The sequence below is a fragment of the Amblyomma maculatum genome, chromosome 1, assembly GCF_055883805.1.
Source record: "Amblyomma maculatum isolate TAMU_Amacu chromosome 1, ASM5588380v1, whole genome shotgun sequence".
NCBI classification, from domain to species: Eukaryota; Metazoa; Arthropoda; class Arachnida; order Ixodida; family Ixodidae; genus Amblyomma; species Amblyomma maculatum.
The window spans coordinates 428,777,981-428,798,263 of NC_139344.1; the positions used below are offsets into that span (position 1 = coordinate 428,777,981).

The 20,283-nt window shown below is 46.3% G+C and overlaps 1 protein-coding gene across 5 annotated transcripts in view; it reads right to left on the minus strand.

Moving 5' to 3' along the window:
• The window catches only part of Lkb1 (Lkb1/serine/threonine kinase 11), a 59,659-nt gene extending 40,740 nt beyond the window's left edge, over positions 1 to 18,919 (minus strand). For 2 of the 5 annotated variants that reach the window (XM_084599692.1, XM_084599691.1), the window contains exons 1-7: positions 18,613 to 18,919; positions 14,236 to 14,381; positions 12,927 to 13,120; positions 10,717 to 10,890; positions 9,743 to 9,875; positions 9,070 to 9,206; positions 6,459 to 6,850 (exon numbers count right to left, since the gene is read on the minus strand). In XM_084599692.1, coding sequence (XP_084455818.1) covers positions 6,459 to 6,850; positions 9,070 to 9,206; positions 9,743 to 9,875; positions 10,717 to 10,890; positions 12,927 to 13,120; positions 14,236 to 14,379 — 1,174 coding nt within the window. In that variant the 5' untranslated portion in view covers positions 14,380 to 14,381; positions 18,613 to 18,919. Of the gene's footprint in view, positions 1 to 5,700; positions 6,037 to 6,458; positions 6,851 to 9,069; positions 9,207 to 9,742; positions 9,876 to 10,716; positions 10,891 to 12,926; positions 13,121 to 14,235; positions 14,382 to 18,612 lie in introns of those variants that run through there. The other 3 variants (XM_084599693.1, XM_084599695.1, XM_084599694.1) reach the window with 3 other exon arrangements.
• Positions 18,920 to 20,283: the final 1,364 nt, after the last annotated feature.

Sequence of the window (20,283 nt, forward strand, 5' to 3'; positions counted from 1 at the left end):
GGGCAGAATAAGCTGACCCTCCGAGCCCATTCTTCATCGCCGAGGTTTCGTAGAGCCATCCCAGTTGCGCTTAAGGTTGATGCCGAGCGTGTTAACTTGCCACCGCTCTCGACAGTATTTCTACCTGTTCGAGCCGAGACCTCCGCATGTGGCGAAGGCCTCCTGGAAGGAGGTGTACAAATGTTGCTTTTGAAGGGAATTGGTGTTGCGAGGGGAGTAGCCGATGTTCAGGGAGGACGTGCCAACATCTTGGTGACGAACTTTAGGAATGAGCCACAGCACGTGACAAAAGGGGCAGTTATAGCCCATATAGAAGAGATAAGCGACGCTCGTGAGGCTGTTGTGTTGCCTGAGAGGAATATTCCGCCCCAACCGCACGAGGAAGAAAAACCCTTGCAACTGAGCATCGAGGAAAAACTTGAGTCGTCCCAGACATGCGAATTACTCGAACTTTTGCATCGTTACTGCGATTTTTTTTTAACGACATCCAGGGTTTGAGAGACGCCCGTCGCGAAACATAGAATTATTTTCGATGGTGCGGCCCACCCGATTCGCCAACCACCACACCGAGTTTCCCTGAAGGAAAGAGAAGCAATACAGGAACAAGTGCGGGAAATGCTACATGACGATATTATCCAGCCTTCAAACAGTCCGTGGGCCGCACCTGTTGTGCTGGTAAAAAAAGGACGGGAAGCTTCTGTTCTGTGTGGCTTAGAGGCGACTCAACAACGTGACAAAGAAGGATGTATATCCACTGTCACGAATCGACGACACCCTCGATCAGCTTCGTCACGCCCGCTACTTTTCGTCTATCAATTTGAAAAGTGGATACTGGCAGATGCTGTTTGGCTTATGTACAGCGCACGCGACATTTCAACGCGTCATGGGCACTGTGCTCGCCGGACTGAAGTGGCAGATGCGTCTAGTTTGCCTGGATGACATTATCTTTTCAAGCATCTTCGCTGACCATCTTGTGCGCCTCGAAGCTGTTCTTCATGCTATATGAAACACCTGACTCACGCTCAAGCCTTCGAAATGTCGATTCGCGTATGGTGAGCTGAAGTTTCTTGGGCATATAGTCAGTCACAGAGGCGTAAAACCAGATCTCGAGAAAACAGCGGCTGTGGCATCCTTCCCACCACCGTTAGACAAGAAAACTGTCAGAAGCTTTCTTGGTCTCTGCGCTTACTTCAGACGTTTCATTCGGAACTTCGCCCAGATTGCAGCGCCACTTATCCGCCTTACGAAAGACAGCATCGACTTCGTGTGGAACGAAGAACAAGAGTTAGCATTCAGGCAAATAAAGCAGGCCCTTTTATCACCACCTATATTAGGCCATTTCAATCAAAATGCCGACACTGAACTGCACATGGACCCCAACAACAAAGGACTAGGGGCAGTGCTCGTACAATTCCAGGATGGAGCTGAGTGGGTTATTGCGTACGCAAGCCGAACTCTTTCCAAGGCAGAAGGCAATTACTGGACAACAGAAAAAGAGCGCCTCGCTGTCATCTGGGCCATAAGCAAGTTTCGGCCCAATCTGTACGGCCGCCCGTTTCGTGTGGTCACCGAACACCATTCACTGTGCTGGCTAGCCAATCTTAAGGATCCTGCGGGCCGGCTTGCAAGGTGGAGCCTTTGGCTACAGGAGTGCAAAGTCACGATCGTACATAAATCCGGAAGAAGACATCATGATGCTGACTGCTTGTCTCTAGCACGTGGAACCACTGTCAGGAGGAAAATTCTCCCTGCATTTAAGGTCAGGAATGGTGTCTTGAACAAGAAGAATTTCGACAGCAGCCAGAGATCGTGGCTTCTTGCCGTGCCAGAAAACCTGCGCAGCGAGGTCACTGAAGCATGCCACGACGATCCTACCGCTGGTCATCTAGGATACCGCCGAATGCTTTCGCATATTCGAGAAAAATATTACTGTCCGAAACTCACAACGTGCACAATATACAAGAACATGTCGCGAGTGTCAAAGGCGAAAAACACCTCCTACTCGACCGGCGGGTCTTCTCCAGCCAATTGAGCCGGGTGCTCCGTATCATACCATTGGAATGGATTTTTTAGGCCCATTTGCGATGTCGCAATCCGGTAACAAGTACATTATCATAGCGACAGACTATCTAACGCACTACGCGAAGTCCCGCACACTTCTGTCGGGGACGGCTGCTGAGGCAGCCAAATTTTTCATCCAGAGCATTGTCCTCCGGCACAGTGCCTCAGCAGTGCTACAGCATATCATCCGCAAACTGATGGACTAACGGAGAGGCTCAACAGAAGTATAGCCGATATGATGGCCATGTATGTGGACGTCAACCATCGGAACTGGGACGAAGTACTGCCCTATGTCATCATCATCATCAGCCTGACCATACCCACTGCAGGGCGAAGGCCTCTCCCATATTTCTCCAATTAACCCGGTTCTGCGCTAGCTGCATCCACTTGACCCCTACGAACCTCTTAATCTCATTCGCCCACCTAACTTTCTGCTGCCCCCTGCTATGCTTTCCTTCCCTTGGAATCCAGTTTGTTACCCTAAGCGACCATCGGTTATCCTCTCTTCGCGCTACATGTCCTGCCCATGCCCATTTCTTCTTCTTAATTTCCACTAGAATGTTGGTAACTCCTATGTCATGTTCACTTATAATACCGCAGTCCAGGAGACCACCCGTTATTATGTCCCCTTTTCAGCTAGTGCATGGAAAGCAAGTCACCACCATGCTTGACGCTATGCTGCCTCAGGCACCGCCAGATGAAGTAGCTGATGATGCTCGGCTAGTGTGCGAACGTGCGGAGGAAGTTCGGCAACTGGCCAGACTCCACATATGTTAGCAATAGCGTACCGATGCTCGTCACTACAATCTCCGGAGACCGACGTCTTTTTCCGGCCTGGAGACAAGGTGTGGGTGTGGACACCGCTTCGCCGTCGAGGGCTTTCAGAAAAACTCATAAAGCGGTATTTTGGGCCGTACACAGTTGGTCGTCGTGTCGGTGAACTTAATTACAAGATGCTGCCCTGTGTAACGCAACTGTCAGGACTCAAGGAATGGCGTTCCTTGCGTTCTGACATTGCGCACGTAGTGCGGCTTAAGCTGTATTACCAGTGATCACAGAGAATCTTTCCTTCTACTAGCAAACGTTTCGAGACCGTGTATACTTCTGCGCGGCGGTTAATTCATTTTGTGCTTAGCATCGAGATGATGCTTCTTTTCGAAGGGAGGCAGTGTAGCTGAAGAAGACAAAGTGCGAGCGTTCGGTAAAGAAAGAAGAAGCTCATGCGGGCGATCCCTTCGGTGTTGTGGGGATCCCCGCCATCGAGCTGGTTCCTGCTGCTGCCCTGCTGACCTGTGGTCACTGTCATCACCCAGTCCTTTTGCTAGGACATGACAATATATCAATGTGGCGTGTACAGGCAGACTGTACAGCAAGGTGGACATAATGTTACAAAGCTCAGCAATTAGGTAGTCGATTGAACTTAAGTGATCAACTTCTTATTTTTAAAATTAAGGGACCAGATTACACAGCAAAAATGAAGGCATTAACATGCATGGCAAAATAAGCAGTCTGGTTAAAAATATCAAATGTCGAAGAATGAGTGTTTGCAATAGGGGGCTAAGCAAATCCTCCCAGCTTATTCATGCCTGACTGTTTAGCTGCTGACCCTACCCTGTTATCACGTGAATCACCAAACACCATGGCAGGTCATGCACTTGGGAACAAAGAAAAAACACATGTTGACACAAACAGGCACTTTTTGCTGTATCAACAATAATGCTGGCTAGCAACAACATATGCTTTTTCGCAGTCATCTGACTCACCAGCATAGTTACGAGTAAATGTTCGCCCACATTAGCGCACAAGATACATTGAGGTGAAAGCCTTTAGTGCCTCATCATTGTCAGCAGAGGGTGTCACAATTTCGAGGGAGACAGTTAAAAATAAATAAATCAACCTCGTCTCCACCGGGAATCAAACCTCCATTCCTTGGATCCCTAGCCAAGCGCTTTACCAACTGCGCAACGCCCAGGATTGTGAAACGTTCATAATTCCCCTTGTCTATCGCGACGATAGCAGAATTCTGCAAGTGACAGATACTGTGCCTTTAATTTCCTGTAAATAAATTATAGAACACCGGTGAACTTTGATGCGTTCAATGGAATGCTGGTTGTGTTCGACAAGGGATGCGCCATGTACCGTCACGACTGCTCATGACGTCACTAGGCGATTCATGCATATACGAAGCTGATCCTGCCAGGCGTCCAATCCACGCGTCCGTGCGGCGCCTTTCATTTGGCGCTTCCTCGAACGCCGCACCACACAGCAAACAGAAGCAGACCCAGATGTCTAGGAGGCGCTAGTACAGCAGGCATCAGCGGCATTTCAAATTGATTTACAAAATAGAAAAGGCGCAGTATCTGCCACAATTCTCCATGGACACATGTACCATACTGTAAAGAAAAGGAGGAAGGTGGAAGTGAAAGAAGAGAGGGAGATAGAGATGCCGTAATGAAGGGCTATGATCCACCGCACTATAATGGCTTACGCCTCATCGCACTTTAGTGGTCTAAAATGCCCTTTGAACTTTTCCCGATGCCGGACGGTGTAAGCCCGGTTAAGACGTACACGAGGCTTTGCTCCTTTGAAGAGAGCGGAGGCCGTGCAAGAATGTCTGGGCGTTGATTTCCCAACGCCTGCAGCAGTCATGCAGTCTGTGGTGGCTATGCTGCTTCAATGCAAGCATCCCCTCTTGATTGTAACAGTAACTGGTGGTCCCTCGTGAGGAAGATGATTTGAAGGAGACGAAGCAAAGAACATCACCAGAGGATACGTATTTGAGAGCTGGTTGATTCCACTTTCTTGTGTCATATATATAAAAAATGGTGTCACCATGCGTAGCATTATCAGCGAAATCACATTAAGCATGTCTACGTCAAAATACCACCACCCACCCCCTCCCCAAATCAAAAATAAGAAGTTGGTTAGGTAATTTTAGTCAATTTTCTAACTACTGAGCTCTATCACGTACATGACTAAAAACAGTGCAAAGGGAAAATGAAAACAGACTAGAATATATGCTGTTAGCATAAGGCAGTGCTTGTCCATCTTCACGTTCTCTTTGCACTATTCTTCCCCATGAGCATGAACCAATTCGCCCAACAAGTGGTTGCTTAACTATCATGTACAATGTCTGCTTTGCTGTACAATCCATCTGCGCATAAGGCGTTGATGAATGTATCCTCGATTGAAATAACTCTCTAAACATAAAAAAAATCACAAGTGTATTCAGGTTAGTGTTCACATATCATCAGAGCAAAATTTTGCACCGTTCAATCAAAAGGACCAGTGAATTCTTGGAGCACCATAAAGGACCGCAAAAGGGTAGTGGTCTAGTTTAGTTTAATGTATGTGGTTTATCGTCCCAAAGTGACTCAGGCTATGAGAGACGTTGTAGTGGAGGGCTCCGAAAATTTCAACCACCTGGAGTTTTTAATGCGCACTGACATCGCACAGCACATGGACGCCTTGCTTATCGCCTCCACTAAAAAGCGGCGGCCGCGGCCAGATCCCGCATCCTTGGGTACAGAAGGGTAGTGGTCTGGTTTCCAAAAAATGGCATCCACCATCACCTATTGCACCTGCCGAACTGGCAGCAGTTTCTTAAGTAGTACCTAGCCAGCTGGACCACATGTCCAGTTCCCCAAAATCATTCCGCAGATTTTGCAGATTGAGAGGCATAGATCTGAGGAAGTGGATGCAGGACATAGAAGCATACCAGCATTAAAACACTGTTTCACAACAAACACGACCACAACATTCCCATTTCCACACCATATTGATACTTTCGTACAACCATATACGACTACCCCTGCTGTCAAGCATCCGACCTCTGTGGCATGATTCCTCAGTGGTTCTGCTTGTGGCATTCCTGCAAATGCCATGAATGACAAGTGGTTGATGAGGTACACGGGAAGTCCTTTGAGATCTGTGCGCTCTCCTGACTGGTAGAACAGGTCTGCGGCTTCCATAACGCTGCAAAAAAGTGCTGGGATAAAGGGTGCAGTTATTTAGTTTCTAGGGTTTAGCACCTCAAAGCAACTCCGGCGACGAGGAACGCCACAGTGACTGGCTCTGGATAAACACAGCCATTTGGGATTCTTTAGCATGCACAGACATCAAAGAGTGCATAGGTGCCTTGTGTTTCCCCCCCATTGAAACACAGCTGCCATGGCTCAGATCATACCTCAGTCCCCCAGATTAGCAGTCAAGCACTTCAACCACTAAGACGCCACAGCAGGGTAAGAGCGGTAGTCTACACACTCAAAACCAGTTGCAGCAGTTGCCTGCACGCGCACTTGTAGTCAGGTAGGGCATTGGATAACACAAAACGGCAGCTGCAGCTTTGCATCGAGCCAATTCGGGCAGAGATAGAGACGCACAAGCAGACAACTCACCCTGGAGGTCGTGCTCGGTGTAGTACTCCTGTGAGTCGTCGTCGTCCTCGTCCTCAGCATGGCCACCATCCTGGGTGGCGCCTGGCGGCCTGTCGTGCAGCAGTGGCAGGTACGGGATCACTGTCATGGAGCGTAGCGGGTTACCGTTGCTCCGCTCTGGGATGGCCACATACTCAAGCAGCCGCGGGGGCTTGCGCCGCACCCAGTCATGGCGGCGCACCAGCTGCAGGCTGAGCCGCGACTGGGGGTCCTTGTGCAGCATGCCGCACAGCAGGTTGCCCAGCGTCGGCTCCACGTCCTCTGGCAGTTCGAAGTGACCACGGCCAATGCTCTCAAACAATCGGTAAATGTTGTCCCCCTCGAACGGGTACTTGCCCGTCGTGATGTTGAAGCTGCACCATGTATAAGAAGACACGCACGTGGTAGAACAAATGACTCCTTTGAACAGCCGTGTTATGCTACCAGAAAGAGCCCTGCAGGCTGCGAAGAGGTCTCAGATCATTTTTACTGCCTGTTAGCACCCATCAAACACTGAAAGCGACTACAGTAAAACCTCGCTAATCTTTAACTCTGACTAATTTGGACCACTAGTGTGGTTCTAATCGATGTTCTTCTAAATCACCGCGCCGCTGTCACACGTGTACCTGCAAAAAGAATCTGCTCATTTTATCGATGGCAATACATACCCAGTTTTTCTCCCAAGTTGCATAAATGTTTGTGGAAATGACTCACTGCACAAGGCAGAGTGCCTACCAGTTATAAGGAACACAGAGCTGGTTATAAAAAAAAAGTGAAGTAAAGTTAGATTGTGCCCCTATCAAAATGTGTTGAGTCTCTTTCTACTATATGCCCATTGTAGTTCACCACAACTCTCGGCATCAATCGTACTGACAGTGAAGGATTCAGTGCACTCCTAGCCAGGCTTTGCGTGTTTGTACCAATTAAGATGGCCCAAAGACAGGCGAAGTCCGACAAGAAGATGAGAAGGGGAAGGGAATAAGGGGAAAGGGGGGAGTAGTGTTTGGCAAAGCTGTTCAATAAAGAGAGATAAAGGTCAAAATGCCATAAAAAAAAAAAAAAAGAAAACTACTCAAGTAAATGCTATTCCTTCTGTAGCACCTCAAACCTGGGGCCTTTGAGGAGTGTTCTAAACAGTCGAACCTATGTATACCAAGCTTGAATATACAGATGCTTTACAGCATGGGAGAACGAGTGTCGCCATATTTGATCATAAGATCCCGCCACCATTGCATGCCTCCTATTTCTGGGGCCGGCGGTGCATTGCGCAGTGCAGCTCAGTGCAGTGCTTTGGGCTCTTGCAAGCTGTGCAAAGAGGTGCCGGTGTTTGTAGGAATGAATGCTTGCTTTAGACCCTTAATTTACTCTCCTCCTTTTCACTACCTGGTTCAGCCTTTTCTTTTATCAAGTTCATGATATGACGGCAGCGGTAGAACAACATGGTTGTCGTCCTTTTTCTTCAGCATCAGGCGCTGAACATTTCAGAGCCGAATAAGTGTCTTACAATATTTACTTTTAAAGCTGCGTAAATTACAAGCACATCACAGTCTGATAGCTTCCTTTCCAATGCTCTGCGCCTTACTCTTTGAAAGCAGTGCGGGCAGAATTTTTCAGCCGCTTGACCGGATCCCAGTGGAATACACAATTTGCTTGAAAAATGGTCTAAGTGCTCAGGAGTTCAGATAGGTTCAAAACAGAGCCTAGACTGTGTGCCTTAAATGTAGTTGCTAGAATTATTGGAAAGCTGAACGCTGAGGGAATGTGCAGGGCGGAATGCCGACAGCATTCTTTAAAAATTTGACATTGCTTTTCATTCACCGGTAGGGCAGGGGACTTTAGTGCTCTTTACCAAGCATGGCAAAATGAACTTTTCACCAGCCACTATCAGCCGATCACTTTCATGTGCAACACTATTTACTAAAAGGAGAGGAAGTAGCAAACGATCACCATTAGTGCTGCTGAGATATGAAAATGAGAAGTGTTACATAATTCACATGTACAAAGCTGGCCACTCTGCCCGGTTACTTTAGTAAAAATGCCACCTGGGGGTTGATCGTATATTGAAATAAATAAGGTGCAATCCCTACACCGTCTTTCATAGCCAATTATGACTTATGCTATGGTTAGGCTGCTTTATAAGCAAGAGAACATACTGGGCTTCACAGCCAAAAGTACAGTAGCGTCATCTGGTGATAAGCGTCATAGAGGTCTTGCGGGACTGTTAAGTAGAGTACTTATATTTTCACTTGTATAATGCCCAGAATATTCGCAGCTTCATCTTAACTACTTGACGAATGGTGCCATTAAATTGAAAGGAAAGCAGCAATTTTAGCAATATTTTGTGGGGGTATAAAATAGGGACATAATTTACAATTCTCTTCAGCAACACAGGAACACAATACAAGTAGGTAGTATTCATGAAATCTAATCCTCCCCTCAGATAGCACAGCATCACATTTTATTGTTCCTTCAAGACTGCACTTTGCTATGCCGGCACGAATACTTTCAGAACTAGACCCACGTACATGATCGAGCAAAGTGGGAAATTCAAAAATATGCCATGCATGTCATAAGTGATGAACCGCGCACGTACAGGGTGACGCCTGATGACCAGACGTCCACCTTGAAGCCTGAGAACGATTCCAGGCCATTGGCTATTTCTGGAGGCTGAAAGGCTGGAGAACCCTGACTGGTGTGACAGGTGTCGTCTACGGCAAAACGATCCAGTGCCTGCATGAACACAAAATGAGAGTGGTTCGGTCAACAAAGGTGGGACGGCAGAAGGAAACATATCACAGAGTGCCACTCTAACTGAAACACCACATCAGAAATTTCCGCTGATGCACTGATGTAGATACTCAGGGTCACAAAGTAAGTGGTCACTGTATGTTAGTGCCTAGTGCTGTAGAGAAGCTGGCCACAATGTAGTCAGATCCGCACAGTGGCTGGCTTAGCTGCACCGAATGTGCAACAGAGGGAATTACTAGCCACACCTGTGATGCCTTGCACTTCAGATTTGCCTGATGCGCAAGTCGCAAAGTGGGCGTTTTAGGAAACGTAGCGCAAAGACAAGGACAAAAAAGAAGGGAACTTGTCTTCTTTGCGCTACGTTTCCTAAAATGCGAATGCACCAACTCGCCCAATTTAGCATTCTTGTGCAGTTCCTCACAAAGTGGGGCTTGGGGCAGTAAGCTTACGCCCGATGTCCCGCTAACATCTAATGCTGCAGAAAAAAAGAAAAAAGAAGACAGAAGGCAATACCTCACCTCAGCCACACCCAAGTCTGAGATCTTAAGGGTCTCGCAGTTCGTGAGCAGCAGGTTGCCAGGCTTGATGTCTTTGTGGACAATACCCTGGCTGTGCAGGTACTCCAAACCGTCCAGCAGCTGGCAGAAGTAGCTGCATACACGCGGTGCATGCAGCATCAACATTAATGCAACTTCTAAGCTGCCCCCAGTGCTACCGTGTACCACAGATTTTTCATGAGCCGAGTAGCAAAACTGCAACTGCCCACAAACTGATGCCACAATAGAAATCTAAAAGTGCAATTGTGCGGGTACCTCCTTGAAAACAACACTAAGTCCACAGAGGTAAACTTGGGGGTGAAAACAGCACAGAAACAGCGATGATGCAATGGCACTACACAGCTGCTTTGTTGTGTTGTCACGTATTACTGTGCAATTTTCATCCCCAATCTCCCAGCCCGGCAAAATGGCAAACTCAAACTCTGTGTAAAGTGTGCTTTTTCTCAGTTCCAAACCTAACACAATAATATCTTTACAATTTTTCTGGAAATGCTTCCAAGAAGTGGCCATCTTTAGCCATGTCCTATGAATGCAGTGCATGACGGCCCTTGCTAGAATTCCTTGGGGAACCTGGTTTGTACCTTAATTTGTAAACACCAAAGGCATGCTATCGCAAATAAAAAAAAAAAGATTAAGCCGTCCACAAGCTGCTGTCCAAGTGTCCAGGCCCAGCAATATTCTATATTCAAGAAACTGAGAAAAGTAGATGAAAAACTGACCAGGCTTCCAAAGTAGTACAGATAGCTGCATGACACGTGGTCATGGAGCACACACACATCCAGAAAAACACCGGAGCTGGCAAGGTACATGCAGGTAGACCAGATACTACAAGTCTTAAAGGCTGTCAGACACCACCGATTGAAGCACAGCCTAATTTTCAAATCTGTGCTCCTGATGTGTCAGGCGAGGCGAGTGGGGAAGTGGGGTGCACCCACCCGTGTGCCTGCCACAGGGGCAGCCGGCGGTCACGGGCGCTGTCGAGTAGCTCCTGGAGCACAGCCACGCAGTACTCCATCACCATGTACATCTTCTGCTTCTGCTCACTCTGCAGCACCTCCACCAGCTGGATCACGTTGCGGTGGCTCAGCTGGCGCAGCAGCTGGATCTCCCTGCACAAGTGGTCACAGCACGGCAAACACAAGTTTCAGCACCAGACTACACGTGTAGCCAAGAAACTCTTGATCGCGAAACAGTTGTGGAGTGCAAAGCAAGGAAGGTGGGAGGGAGCAACATCTTAGAGGCTAGACAAGCAAGTGAGGCATGTTCACTGCTATTCATGGCCCCTGTCGCGGTGGTGGTGCAGTGGTTAGGGCACCCCACTGCTGCACCCAAGGGCACGGGATCAAATCCCAACCGCAGCAGCCACTTTTTGATGGAGGTGAAAAGTAACGCGCCGTGCGGTGAGCAATGCCAGTGCAGGTTAAAGAATCCCAGGTGGTCGAAATTTCTGGAGACCTCCACTACAGCGCCTCTCATAGCCCGAGTTGCTTTGGGACATCAAAACCCAAACCAAACCAGCTTGTCATGGGATGATAGAAACACTGCCAAGCAAGGCCTGCTTGCAATATATTCTGCTACTGAGATACACAACTTCCAGTTCAGCTTGAGAAGATTGTCATAGAGACTGCTGAACATGTACGATTCTGAAGCATTCACACGACTCTGTGGAATGTCCTTTCAAGCTGCAAACTGGACAACCATCCTAATTTTCCAAAAGTTTTACAGGCCACGTTTCCCACACTACAGAGGAACCTTCTGTGGGCGGAAAGGTGTAAGCATCACAGTTCTGTTGCAACTAGAGGTTGATTTTTTCAGGCAAAATTAAACAAACAAAACAATGCAAATTACAGTGAACTGACTCCTAAATTCGGTTTTAACTGAAAATTAGTATAATCTTGCTAAATTGCACTATCACAACCGTACCTTATGAAATGAACATGGCCCTGGTGCACCCATTTCATGGTTTCCACAAACTGTTTCTTTCAGTCATGGCCCCCAGCATTTCCTGGTGCACACATATCTTCCAGTCGCACATTAAGCCAAGCTTGCATAGCAACTCATGAGAAACAGTGCTCAATGCATTTGGATGCACGACAGCAGAGCGTAATGTAGTTCCTAGAATTTTCAGCGAGTTACTAAAATAAATGTAACAAAAAACAAAATGTCGGATCGGAAATGCAATCATAGCTCTTTCAATAGGGTGGGAAAAATAGGTGCATGCTGTGGGTTTTCACTAAATTTTCTTCACCCAAGAACTCAAAAACTAAAGCCTATTAACACACTTTTATACAGTATTAGCTTTGTTAGGATATTTTATCTCCTGATCAAATTTTACTGGCTATATCAAGGATTGAGATAAAATTTAAGAACAATTGTCTAAGATAAATACTATATCCAAAGAAAAATTCTTAAAAGAAACTTTGGGTTACACAAGTCTGTGCGTATCTAATAGCAAATGTTTTTGAAAAATTCCAAGTTCTAGCTGGTACGCAACTTTCGGCCCTTTACCTCCTTAAAAACAAAACCTCAAAGCATACAAAAAAAGAAACATTTCTTGGGAGAAGGCTGGTAAATTTGACAAAATACTGAGCTATTGAAAGAGACAAAAATAGCACAACCCACAAATAGTTCTCACTTGAAAATTTTCAATGCCTCATTCTAAATATACTCTGATTATATGATAATTCAATTTATTGATTAACAAAACGACAGCGTACAAAACTGCCGGATTTTATATCTTCTACATCAAAACGTCAAAACATTTTTCGGGCTGAAACTGACTGCAAATTCATTTATTCCACCTATTGGTCAGACAGTGACATATAGAAATATCAAGCAAATCTAAATAGTTGACCGGCAATCCTTTAAATGTTCGTAACACTGTGCCCTATTCAATCTAGTTCAGTCAACATGCCTGCTAGACGACCACTGGCACCCCCATGATATGAAAGTGGTGCTGACATCACAAAAACCGTCACTGCTGATAACAGGTTGACCGGTAACGGCCGACTACTGACCCAGGATGACTGCCTGCCTGAAAGTGTCACAACCACTGGAGACAAGAAAAGCACACTGGCAAACCACACTTGGCCTGACACTCCACGAACACACTACACATGAACAGGCAACAGGGGCTATGGCCCACCTTTGCACGTTCTGCTCGCCATTGGGGATTTTGCGCAGCTTGCGGCGTTTGAGGATCTTGACAGCTCGCCGGCAGAGCGTCTCCGAGTCGAGTACCTCCTTGACCTTGCCGTACGAGCCTTCGCCTAACACATCCCCCATCAGGTAGCGGCCCACCATCTTAGGCCGTTTCTTTTTTGCCTTGTAGATGATGTCCTGCACGCACAGAGAACGAGCAAAGCTGTACCTTAAGGCAAGGCTTAGGAGGGGGGAAGACCGATGGGAGTGCACCTTCCACCCAGAGATAGGCACGTGCAAGCCAAGCACAGTCATCACACTGCTCTCAAGTAAACAAAATCATGAAATGAGTCGCATGTATTCTTTGCCCTCTGTGTGGCCATCTTTCTTGAGATAAGCCTTCCTCTAATCGTGAATTGAGGTGGGAAATACTTCCTCTCTCTTTTTTTTTTTTTTAATAAAATTTTATGACTACACTACAGTATCAAGCAAAAGACAGTTTCTTTGCATGCCGATTTATCCAACTTCAATCCAGTGTTTAATTTTTGTGGATTGAAAGTGATCATTCTATAAAGCCTAACAAGCTTGCAGTACATGATCGCTGTGTGTGGTAGTAGTATGTTGCGGCAGTAACACTGCATGAACATAGTACATGCATAGCTGTCTCAGACTCTATGCAAATTAAAGGGAAGAGAAATAAATATGGCCAATGGAAGTAAGCAAAAGGAGAAAATACTCAGAAGTAACTGGTGCAGATTACACGTGATTTGTGTGGAAATAATTTTCCCTAGCAAATGCAGCATCACATACAGCACTCATAACAAGAGGCTTTAAGTGCACCCTATCCTCTTGAATTGTGACAGAACTGTTGGCCAGAGCATATGAAAAAGAGATTAGAGTGAACACGGGAATATTCCTGCCAGTTTTTTTACCTATGATTTCAATTGTTTAGATAAGCCATGGACCCACCAGGACTACAGTTCAACAGATGCAAGCGTATTTGTGAGTCTGAAAAAAAAAAAAAAAAAAAAAAGAAAAGAGACAAAGCAGAGATTTTCAGTAATAAATCATGCCGTTGAAAATGAGCCCTACTTTCGACCAATTGCTGACACAATTTCAAATCTCAAATACCTAATGCAGCTTCTTGACAACCACTCTTACAGCTAGTGAAGTTGCACTGGTTATTGAGCACCACAGTTGTGCAGAAAGCTCCTTGTATCCAATTAGCTCATGGCCAGAATAGTATGACAAAGGAATAGTCTTCAGTTTGGGTCAGTGTCCTGGAACACCGATATGGTCGAACTCAATCCCACCTGCGAGTTGACACGGTAGAAGACCAGCGGCCCTTCGTCATCGTTGAGCCATCGCTCCAGCGGCTGCCCCTCGTCATCCTGCTCCGCGTAGAATGCGTCCAGCCCCAGCTCTGGTACAGGAACGCATTCTTCCACTTCCTCCATGCCTACGAAATCACGAGAGCACTGGTCTAATTAGAAAACACCATCACTGCTCTCCTACACCACCCTTCAATGCATGCATTAAACATTCCAATCAGTGCAGTTTCTCCTAATTATATATGATTGTAATGGTATTTGTAGTAGCATTTCCAGTCAGAATCTACTGAACAGCTCAATTCTCCTGCACTTTTATATGACTTCAATACTGTGCTAATTAAGAGGATTGCAATGCTCAACCTCTGTGCTATGGTTCTTCCAAGCCCCAAACTTCACCTACCAATTAACGACCCAGTAAAGGCACTGAATTGAACGTTGAGCGTGCGATTTGAAGATAATGAAAGGAACAATGGCTTGGTCAAGTCAGGAACTTCACAGTTGTTTGCAACCCCAAGTGCAGTCCAGTTTTGCAATAACATGCCAGTGCTGCTAGTGGATAAATGTGAAAGAACAAAATTACACAGAAAAGGCATAAGCAAGGCGCAACTACAGTTTGTGCCAAGAGTTACAATATATTTCATTTCTCACACAGCTCGTAAGATGCTGACACCAGAGCTCAAGGCTGTCAATTCAGCCATTTCATAGAATCATACAATGGCATCATATCATCAATGAGGCACAGGTTGTGAAGTAAGTAGAAGTAAATCACCCAAAAACCAAATCGCAGGTGGTTGGAGGAGGGGCTGAATGGCTGCTTGGTGGGGCTACTTCATGGTTTGTCATAAGCCAGCTGGCCATGATATATAGCCCAAAGTGAAAGTTGCAGCGTGTAAAACTGAAAAACACCTGCTGCGGTGGCTCAGCGGTTGTAGCGCTCGACTGCTGAACCTAAGGCGTGGGTTGAATCCCCATCGTGGCAGCCGCTTTTCGATGGAGGCAGAAAGCAAGGAGCCGATGTTTATATGTCAGAAGTCCAGGTGGATTAAATTTCCAGAGCCCACTACTGTGGCGTTCTTCATTGGACAGTTAAACCCACAAACACCAAATAAATCCAAGCAGAACCTAAATTACTCACACGTATAGTAGTAAACCAGTCACGCTGTACATCAGCATGAATGTGAAACAGATGACCCCGTGGAACAGGGTTCTAAAGTCATTTCGCAGAGCGGGCCACATTGGTTAACTTTGTTTCCCAGAAAACAATACCCGAAAAGAAAAGAAAGGAATGGGGATTCAATGCTCCACAAAAAAATGTCACTAGTTGTCAAATTATGCGAAAGTGTACACGTGTAAATTCAAGCAAGGAAGCAATAACGGGTCAGAAGGACCAGCAAAGAGAGGTGCTTAAGAATTTTCTTTTGTTTCATCTTCCTTTTCCTGCCATAAACGGGTGGACCTCTTCGAGCCAATGGCATCATTGCATGTTTCTGGTCTGATGGGAAAAGCATGCAGCATAGCAAGGCATCTCAGATCGGGAGAAGAAAGGTTGCAAGGGAGTCTTGGTCACATGCAAAACCAATCTAGAACCAAAGGCAGGTGAACGTGACATCATTCACACTAGGGAGAGCTCTGTTTGCAGGTCCTTCTTAGGAAAAACTAGCTACTGACATAAGCAGGAATGACACAACGGAAGAACTGTTTGCGATCCTAGGTCATCAGAGTAAAAAAAAAAATAAAGGAGGAAGGCAAGATGTTTTTCGCACATTAGAAACCACAACCTTTAGGTCTAGAGAGCCAGATAATAAGGCTTTGGGCACCATACATTTGAAAGCACTGCCACGAAAGCATACCATGGTGAAATGCCATAAAAAAAGAAAACAATTCTGGAAGTAGTACTGGCACACAAATCATGCATTACATAAAAAAAAAAAAATTTACCTTGCTCTGGAGCAAATGGTATACCGACACGTTGACAAAGTGCCCCGGGAGGTCCAAAGCGCATTATTGAATCCCAACAATGGCCATCAAGTGACCCAGCACGCACGACAAAGTACAAACATTTGACGACCCCTGCACTACATCGCTGAAGCCTAGCAGACTACCTGCTACAGTGAACCAAGTTTGTTTGCAGGCACCAATCCCCTCAAGTAACAGTATGATACACCAACACGAGAGACAATGGCTGCAACCAATAAAAGCAGACAAAAGTTAAGATGTTTTCAAAAGGTATAAAAGTGTAGACATGTACTGATGCTTCATGCCTTTTCATTTTCAGCTGGCTTATGCAGCTCAGTGAGTACAGTGAACAACTGGCAAGCCAGAGAATGCGGGTGCAATCCTGGTTGTGGCAGACACGTTTTGGCAAAGGCGAAAAAAACACAAGGCACTCATGTACCGTGAGATGTCAGTGCACTTAAGAATGCCAGGTGGTTAAAAATTAATCTCCAGTGCTCCAAAACGGCATCCCCGATACCTCATGTGGCTTTGGGCTGCTAAACCCTATAAGCAAACCATATACCAAACATCTTCACTCTTAATGCAAGTAGCATGAGTCGCTGAACAAAAGAACAAAATACATGGCTGAAGATGTGTTCTAAGAACAAGTAACCTGGAGTTTACGCATGCATTTAGATGTTTCCCTGAAAACGCACAGTTATCAGCAGATAAAAACATAAAACAGGTCTGCGAGCTGCGCCAAAATGTGAGTTCACTAATCCCTAGTTTGACTAATGCTGAAAATCGCAACACAAGGCAATATTCTCAAGCGTGGCATAAAAACCTTTTTTTTTTCAAAAATTGATGATTACATGTTACAGAACAAGTGTTATCAGAAAACCACTAAATGCTCGTGCAGGCATAAAGTGTGTGACTGTTTCATGTTGGTGAGACACCACCAATAAACTTCGCACAAATGTTCAAGTGGGCAGCTTGAACAGACATTAGCCTCATGGAACTTTGGCTGCTGGGTCCGAGACCAAGTTAGAGCAACTGCAAACAAATTGGGAAGTATGGTGTAGGACATTGCAGTCGATACTCCACTCCAGGCCGGTACAGTTGGTCCAAGCAAGGTCCTCGAGCATTTGTGTTAAGTTAGCAAAAGGTGGTAGATGACTGAATAAAGTAAAAGTAGTCAACAAAACCTGGAAACATTCCTTGCTGGCCAAAATGATGGGGACGAATTACCACATCTGGAAATGTCACTGGCTCTTACAGTACTGGATCTGCATCTAAGTTATGACCACACATCATTTACAGTGTTCCAGCAAGCAGCTAGCTCTGTTCAGACTGCACCTTATTAAGCAAGCATATCAAGGAGGAGCAAAAACGAACCCCACTGTGTACACCTGCGACTGCAAGGAAACAATGCACTAAAAATTGGCAACGCCACTAGCAAAGGCTTGACCCCTCAAAAACACATGAAGTAGATCTCTGAAGGCATGCAAGACAGTCTCTTCTCGTGGCATGCTAATACGCACAAAACTAAGTACAAGTTATGTAACTGCACTCATACACACAGGTATTTTTCTTTTCCAACACCTACAACAGAAGAGGTATGTTTTTCCAGCCAGCAGCAGTTAACAAGCCAATTCAGAGACGGCACAGACATGTCATAAGAGATTAATTGCATCCGCAGCAGTTATATAACAAGAACAAGGGGCGTGCCGCTGGAACTTTGAGTATGCTTTCGAGCAAGCTATTATTAGTAGCAAAATGCACCTACGGTACAAGAAGCGCCCGTCTGTGAGTGCCCTGCGGTGACTCTTTACCGACGCTAGAGTTGTCGCGAAAGCAACGGCGGGTGACAATATCACGTACACATCTGCGCGCAGCTCGAGGCAGTGTCTTCTAGATAATACGGTACAGAGCTTGGAAGCATGGTCTCCACCTCTCGGTGCCCTAGCCAACCGAAACTTTGCTTTTTTTTTCCCTAGTCCTCCGTACTTAGACTCGTCACTCGCAAGTAACTAAAACACTTCCTCAGCATATCACTCAAGGGTAGAATAGAACACAGGCAAGGGCGACTCTCGCTTCTCACGGTAGACCGATAGCTCACAGTTCCGTCGACAACAGAAGAAGGAACCTCGGAAATGCATTAGGAAGGTGACAACTGCCGAAGAAAACGGGCCACCCGCCGGAGACTCGACTATAATGTTCGAAATATCGCGAGAGCGCGCCACCAGAAACATTGCACGCATTGCACGCGTGCCTTGCTCGTGCACACATGCAGTTTCATCCACGAAACGGACAGTACCTATTCAAATGTGCTCTGCCCTTGACTCAACCTGGCTGCACGCATTAAGGCCCACCCCACCTCATCCAACGCGCAAGGCGAACGTAATGACGTCCGAAACTTCCTACCTGATGTTGTTGCAGGCCGAGTCGTTAGAGCGAAACCACAGCGGGCGACATCAGTTTTCCGCGGCGGGAGCGCCTTAGGTCAGAAACCAAGCGCATACATAAGCGCCCGATCATCAGATCATGCTGTTGGATGGTATAAGGGTAGTGTGAAGTTCCTGCAGGCATTAACGTCGAAAAAGCCTCGACGGCAATAAGCACGCGTTAAGAAATCAGAGTGAAGTGCCTATCCCACAACCGTGCGTGCCGACGGCCGCACGACGGACGGCAATCTTCGATGAAGGAGCAAGGGAAGGAGTGTTGCTATTTCGCTGTCAGCTTGAGTCAGCTGTGATCGAAAAGTCATGTTTATTTCGACAGCGGTAGCCACAATTAAGTTAACTAACCTCAGAATAATTTCGGAGTAATTATTTTCATTGATAAACTCAGTTTAATACAAATGAAGTTCCAGACTTAACAAAGCGGTAAATGGATGTTCGTTGAGCCACATTTCTCAAAGCGGCAAATTCAAATAAGCACGTTTTGCGGTGTATAGAAAGTGTCGTCAGAACAGCTCATTACAAAACGGAACAAGTTAGATTTTATTAACAAATCTTGCCTTAGCGTGAGTATGCGTGGGTTTCAAAACAAACACCAAGCCCCCTTATCTGTATACCAGAACGCAAAGGTTGGAGACGTAGATCACCCGTCGAAAATTTCTGAGCACCATTGGCGTCGCGAGGGGGGTGCAAGGGGTGCGGTCCGCACCGGGTGCAACGCTCAGGGTGAGGGGGAGGGGGGTGCAGCAGTTAGATGGGGGAAGGGGTGGGGGGCGAAATAGATTTTGTATAAAGACAGGAAAAGGCGCGCATTGGTGGAGACACTGAATGACAAGTGTGATCTCCTCGTAGAACGAATTATTCTGTTGTGAGGAGCGCTTCAAAACAGATTCCTTAGTTTATGCTAGAGACTCCACACCATTTTAACGTTGTACCGGGCCTCTGTACGTGTGTGTACCCTGGAAAGACCAGAATTAACCCGATACCTATCGACGACACCCGTCGGCAGCTGCGCCGCCGTATCGCCTCTTCTTGATTATGTGCACCTCACTCTTCTTCCCAAGCTAGTACCGCTGGCAGCATCTCTCCAGGAGTCTTTTATATTTTGTCTTGCTCATTTAACTCCTGCCCCTTTATCTCTCCTCGGCCCATGTCACACATCCGCCTCACACTTTCAAAACGCCGAAAGGCACGGAATGCCTGTTGCTCAGGGGATGGCAAGACTGATCACTGCGCGATGACTAGAACAAAATAAATAAATAAATAAATAAAAATAAGAAGGAGGGCACCTGTGTTATTTGCACCTGTGGTGTTCAGCATTTTACGAAGTCAGTGCTGCGCAACTGTATTTTCAGGCAAAAGGACTATCCCTTGTCAAAGTAGTAGCAAAGTTGAAGGCCCTAAAGCTTTCTCTCGAAAAGGAACGTGGTAGCCTAGTGGACAATGCTGTTGAGCAGGCGCTCATAAAATGCAATGAACTTGGAATTGCAGTTGACAGGCGTGTCAGATTAAGGAAGAGGATTCGGGACTGTTGTTGCAGGAAGAAAATAAGAGGGCGATGCTGGAGTGTGTTGACAGATTTTATGCAGAGCTCTGCACAAGATCCAAAATCGATTCGAGATGTGGCAACTCTGTT